The sequence below is a fragment of the Juglans regia genome, chromosome 14 (assembly GCF_001411555.2).
Source record: "Juglans regia cultivar Chandler chromosome 14, Walnut 2.0, whole genome shotgun sequence".
NCBI lineage: Eukaryota > Viridiplantae > Streptophyta > Magnoliopsida > Fagales > Juglandaceae > Juglans > Juglans regia.
The window spans coordinates 9,231,351-9,237,350 of NC_049914.1; the positions used below are offsets into that span (position 1 = coordinate 9,231,351).

The 6,000-nt window shown below is 39.2% G+C and overlaps 1 protein-coding gene across 1 annotated transcript; it reads left to right on the forward strand.

The window, feature by feature from the left end:
• The first annotated feature begins 2,805 nt into the window (after nt 1-2,805).
• On the forward strand, nt 2,806-5,981 carry LOC118344538 (probable protein phosphatase 2C 4). The gene is made up of 3 exons (XM_035685498.1): nt 2,806-4,636; nt 4,758-4,871; nt 5,683-5,981. Exons 1-3 carry the CDS (start codon nt 2,948-2,950, stop codon nt 5,974-5,976), a joined length of 2,097 nt encoding a protein of 698 aa, XP_035541391.1. The 5' UTR covers nt 2,806-2,947; the 3' UTR covers nt 5,977-5,981.
• Nucleotides 5,982-6,000: the final 19 nt, after the last annotated feature.

A 6,000-nucleotide genomic window follows, 5' to 3' on the forward strand; every position in this document is an offset into this window, starting at 1 on the left:
ATTTCTAAGATATTTAATTTTTAAATTGTTTTACGAATCAAATTTTGTCTCGTCAACGGTACGAAACTATCATTTAATCATATTCGAGAAAGTACATAAGAATCTTCCGCGCAACAATGGATAAAGTGCTACATGACAACATGAAGTGTTTATCGACCCATACTTAAACCTCCTAGTGTATTTGTTAGGAAGAGGGTTGGGGGGAAAGAAGACTTGGTAAAAAGATGTACATGAAAAACTTGCAAGTTGCACATGATGATCAAGTTCTAAGAAATTTCATGAATTAAAAAGATGTACACAATGAAGTCAATAAGTGTGCAACTCATGATAATAATATTTTTGAGATTAATTTAATCAAAACACTGCAAGGTTGAGCAGCTGTTAAAAGAGGACAAAAGGATAGAAAAAAAAAAAGAAAAAGAGTGGGTGGGGGCAAGCAATGTGGGGATCGTGGAGATGGTGGCTTAGGAAGGCTTCTCCACTCACAACATGGAATGATGGTTGCTTTGAATTCTCAAATGAAATGGGCATATTATTATTATTATGAGAGAGTGGAAATTGAGCTTTCCTAACCCCTTTAATTTAATCCCAGCTTAGGTTCTTTGAGTCCCTCAGATAATATTAATATATTTTCTACAGCATATGGGGGGGATAGCTCCCATCCCTTTCTTTTTGGTAGTGTTGGGAAGTAATTATGTACCCTAGGATCCAATTTACCTCCATCTCATGATACTCCAAAGTGACTTCATTGCCACGTGGCAACAACCCATCTGCCACCCATTTCTTTTTTTATTTTGATTAAAGAAAAATAGAGTCTTGGTTGGTTTTAATGATGAGTTGAATTAAGATGAATTGAGTTTTTTATGAATAATAATGAGTTGAGATGATATAGTAAATTTTGTGGGGTTCACTTAATATGAGTTTAGATGTATTTAGATGTTAAGATGAATTTAGATATATTTATGGAAAGTTAAAAAATGTTACGAGTCTCTCGTGTAAAAATATATTGAGTTGAAAAAAGTTATAAATTCTATGAATAAATTTTTTTAAAATTGAGATAAATTTAATGGTTTGTCAGATTTGAGAGATAAATATTTTAATATTAAATTTAATTTAAAATTAAATTGAAGATGAAAAAATTCCAAACGGCGCCTGAAGTTGTCAAAGAAACAAAAAAAAGTCCATTCCAACGCGTTGGAGCTTTTGATATCCAACAAAGAAATTGAATGCAGCAAAATGTGTCATTTCAAACGGGATGGGATTAGCAATAAAGCAAGTTTAGATGTGAGAACTTGTCATGGGATGGATTGTGAGCATAGGAAACTAACTTATACACGCACGAATTATTGTAGCTGACTTTATTTAAAGCAAGAAAAAGAAAGTTCCAAGTAATATGCACACAAATTCAAAGACATCTTCCAAGCACATCGCTTTGAAAATAAAATCAATCTTCCTCTTTAAGTTAAGTTTAGATTGGGAGATCAACTTATCTTATTTTATTACTATTTATAAATTTTAATTCATAAATTTTATTATTATTTATAAATAATTTCAATTCATCTTATTTCATTTCTGAATTTAAATAGGGCGAAAAAAAAAATAGTAGCTCTAAATTCCTTCATTAAATTAGATCATCCAAATTCCAATTCAGGTCAAGAAAAATAAAATTAAATAGGTACACATGGTTTTAGATATTTTCTATCAACAATATTAAATATTACAAGATTTATATTAAATATTACAAGATTTATATTAAATCTTAATTTATATCATCATGTCTATCTCTCTCTCTTTTCTAATAGAGCCACTATAATTCCAATAAAAATATGTATATTTTTGAAACCATACCAACTCTACTGTGCTTCGATTGTTAAAAAAATATAATATTAAAAGTTTTTGAAAAATTCTATTTTTAAATCTATTTACAAATTTTATAAATAAAATTTTATTATTTAAATAATGTAAATGATGTGTTGTACTGATTTTATAATAAAATAACTTGATGGGTCTGTACCATCTAGAATTTTACCAAGAACACTAATAAATATTAAAAAATTAAAATATATAGTGTGCCTGGTAATTTCCAAATGTAATCCATTGAATTTCAGAAAGCAAAGGAACAAAGAAATGTCAACCTTCAAAATCTTAGCCAGCAAGTAAAAACTCTGAATCCTTCAACAGTGTTTAGGTAAATTTCAATTCAATATCATGAAACTGTCGCACAACCGTACTGAATTAGGAGTATTGAATAATTAGTAATCTGCAACCACCCCAACTTTTTTTTGTTTTTCCCACAAGGGGGAAGGGAATAATACTGCCACGTGTCGGTCACCAGTTGCTTCCATGATTCCTTTTCCGCCCGATCCAACGGCGATCGTGGCACGACTTTCCAGGTTATATTTATTGGGCTTCGCTCTTTGACTTTTTCGATCGCTACCAGAATTTATGACCCTCGACACTAATTCCACGCGCAAGAATCACACCCGCGCACGCAGATTCGTATCTAACTTTCTACGTGTGGGTCCCTCGCCACGTCTTACAAATCCCATCCATTAACAACGGAGCGTTTGAGCCACGCTCCTTCGTCAGTTGTAGGCTTAATAACTGATCTAAACTTAATCCCATGAGTTTACTTAAACCGTACCCCGTAGTCAACGCCCCACCCCCCAAACAAAACACAAACGTTTAAAATACAAAATAAATAAAAAAAGCAGAAAGAGTTCTTTTTTCTTTTCTTTCCTTTTTTTTTTTAAATTTTTTTATCCGAATTTTTCTTTTCAAAAGCCCCAAAGGTCAACGCTTCTCTCTTCAACCTCCTCTTCTTCTTCTTCTCACCTTCATCTTCTCTCTTTGGCTCTTTCTGAGTGAATCGGCCATGAGATAATAGTCATATAGAGGGTGTTAATCAGACGGAAAAAAAGTTCCATTTTTTCATTCTTTTTGGGAGATGGGCAACGGTTTGGGAAAGATCACTGTCTGCTTCACCGGCGGCGAAGAGGCTCGCCGGAGACCGGACATCCCGTTTTTATCATCGGAACCTCTTGACGAGGGTCTGGGCCATTCCTTCTGCTACGTAAGACCAGACCCGACACGACTCTCTTCATCCAAAGTCCACTCCGAAGAAACCACCACCTTCAAAACCATCTCCGGCGCTTCAGTGAGCGCCAACACGTGGACTCCTCTGTCCACGTCCATCGTAGACGTCTATTCCTACCATAGTGTTGATCGAGCCGCGGCGTTCGAGAGCTCCACCTCCTTTGCGTCGATTCCTCTCCAACCAATCCCGAGGAATCTGATGAATTCTGGTCCTATTTCAGGTAACCTGTACGGGATTCCAAGTTCGGGACCTCTGGAAAGAGGGTTCCTATCGGGCCCGATTGAGAGGAGCTTCATGTCAGGTCCGCTCGATCGCGGGCTGTACTCTGGTCCAATCGAAAAGGGTTTCTCTGATCAGTTCCCGAGGAGCTTCTCCCATGGGGGTTTCGCTTTTAGACCCAGATCGAGAAAAGGGAAACTGATTCGGGTCCTTCGGCGAGCAATATCAAAAGCCATGGCTCGAGGACAGCAAAACTCAATGGTCGCTCCCATCAAAGGCGGCGTGGTAAAAGAGCCTGATTGGATTGTTGGGCCGGAGAAGCATCACAATGAGAACTTGACAGTGAGCAGTGTGAATTTTAGCAGCGATGGCAGCTTAGAAGACGACGACTCCTTTGAAAGTCAGAATCTTCAGTGGGCTCAGGGAAAAGCAGGGGAAGATCGGGTCCACGTCGTCGTTTCGGAAGAGCGCGGCTGGTTATTCGTTGGGATTTACGATGGGTTCAACGGCCCCGACGCGCCCGATTACTTGCTGTCGAATTTGTACTCTGCCGTTCACAAGGAGGTCAAGGGTCTGTTGTGGGACGACGGGTTTGAATCAGCTACGAGCACAATTACTTCTGCCCGTGCCACTTCCTCCCCTGTTTTATCCCAAACTTCCAATTGTGAGTCGAACTCTTATTCGGAAATGGAAGATTCCGATGGGAATAGCTCGATGAGTCGGACAGCGGGTGATGCTTGTGTTCGCTGCGTAGTGGAGCAGCCAGAGAATTATCCGTGTGCAAGCGGGGATGATGGGAAGCGAAAGGGGGGGAAGAACACTTCTAAGAGCACAAAGAAGTGGGAGGAGAATCAGAGAAGGTGGCGGTGGAAGTGTGAATGGGACCGGGAGAGAGTGGAGCTCGACCGGAGATTAAAGGAACAGTTACTGAATAGTACTAATAAATCTGGGTCGGATGGTTCGAGAGCCATCAACCACGCGGACGTGTTGAAAGCGCTTTCGCAAGCTCTGAGGAGGACAGAGGATGCCTACTTGGAGATCGCGGACAAGATGGTTGTGGAAAATCCAGAGTTGGCGTTGATGGGTTCGTGTGTGCTGATAATGCTAATGAAGGGTGAGGATGTGTATGTGTTGAATGTGGGTGATAGTCGAGCTGTGTTGGCTCAGAAGGCCGAGCCCGATTATTGGCTTGGAAAGATTCGGGAGGACTTGGAGAGGATCAATGAAGAAACAACGCATGATCTGGAAGTGTCCGACGGAGATAGACCGAATCTGACCGCTTTTCAGCTTAGCGTGGATCATAGCACTAGCGTGGAAGAGGTACGAAGTTCTTTTTTTTAGTGTCGCTTTTAGATCAAGATTGTTTTAGCTGATTGAATGGTTTGAGTAGATTCTCTCTGCGTCTCGGTCTTTGATGGATCAATGTTGGTTTGCATTGCAGGAGGTTCAAAGAATAAAGAACGAACATCCAGATGATGCTAGTGCTGTGATGAATGATCGTGTGAAGGGTTCATTGAAGGTCACTCGGGCTTTTGGCGCTGGTTTTCTCAAGCAGGTACCTTAAAATTCTTAGCATCCTAGCTTCAGCTATCTTTCATAATTGGAATTTAATAATGGATAGTTCTTTGGGCTTCCTTTATCAGTGTTTGACAAAAGTAAATTCTGAGGACATGGCTTTGTGGAACTCATACTTAATCCCCTCTGCAAACTGTAGAGCTTGATAAATTGTTGAAAACATTTTCATACTTAACTTTGCGATGTAGGCCGGTTTTAACAGCTATTCATCTACAACATATATAAACATAGCAAAAGGACTCATAGTGGCAGTGGTGTACATTTCGAGTAGCAATGATAACTTCTCCTCCTAGTATATTTCATTTTCATTAGCTTAATAGAGCACTTAATCTATCCAAAGAGATGCAACGACTGCTGCTGCTGCTGGCATAAGCTATAGTGACGTGCGTGCTTCTCTCTATTGCTTGACAGAAACATTGGAAACAAATCACCTGTTTTGTCTGAAAATTTTTAAATGAGAGAAGATTAACCACATAGTTCAATGTGCTTGTCACTCATCAGCCAATTGAAGAACTTCTAGTCTCTTCTTTGTTAATCTGAAACACTAGTTTCTGTCATAACCTTTAGTCAGGCAATATGCATTCCTTTCTGCCCACCACACAGATCAGGTTTATGAGCATGTGTCTGATAGGAACATTATGTATTCTTAGCAGAAATCTGTCAAAATAGATGGACAGTGCTGTTTTTATGTTTGCTTTTTCTCGTGCAGAAATCTATCTACATAAATTTCTTGTACTATTGAGAAGTTGTTCTGCCGTTTCTTACACTTGATTTGTCTTGGCTCTCTGCAGCCTAAATGGAACAATGCACTTTTGGAGATGTTCAGAATAGACTACGTGGGGACTTCCCCATACATAAACTGTGTCCCATCTCTATACCACCATAGATTAGGCCCAAAAGACAGGTTTTTGATATTATCCTCGGATGGGCTCTATCAATACTTCACGAACAAAGAAGCTGTTTCGGAAGTTGAACTTTTTATCTCATTGCAACCTGAAGGAGACCCGGCACAACATCTGGTTGAGGAAGTGCTGTTTCGTGCTGCAAAGAAAGCTGGTATATATATTTTGTATTTCAGCATGTAATAGACTTGTCATGACAGAGAAGCA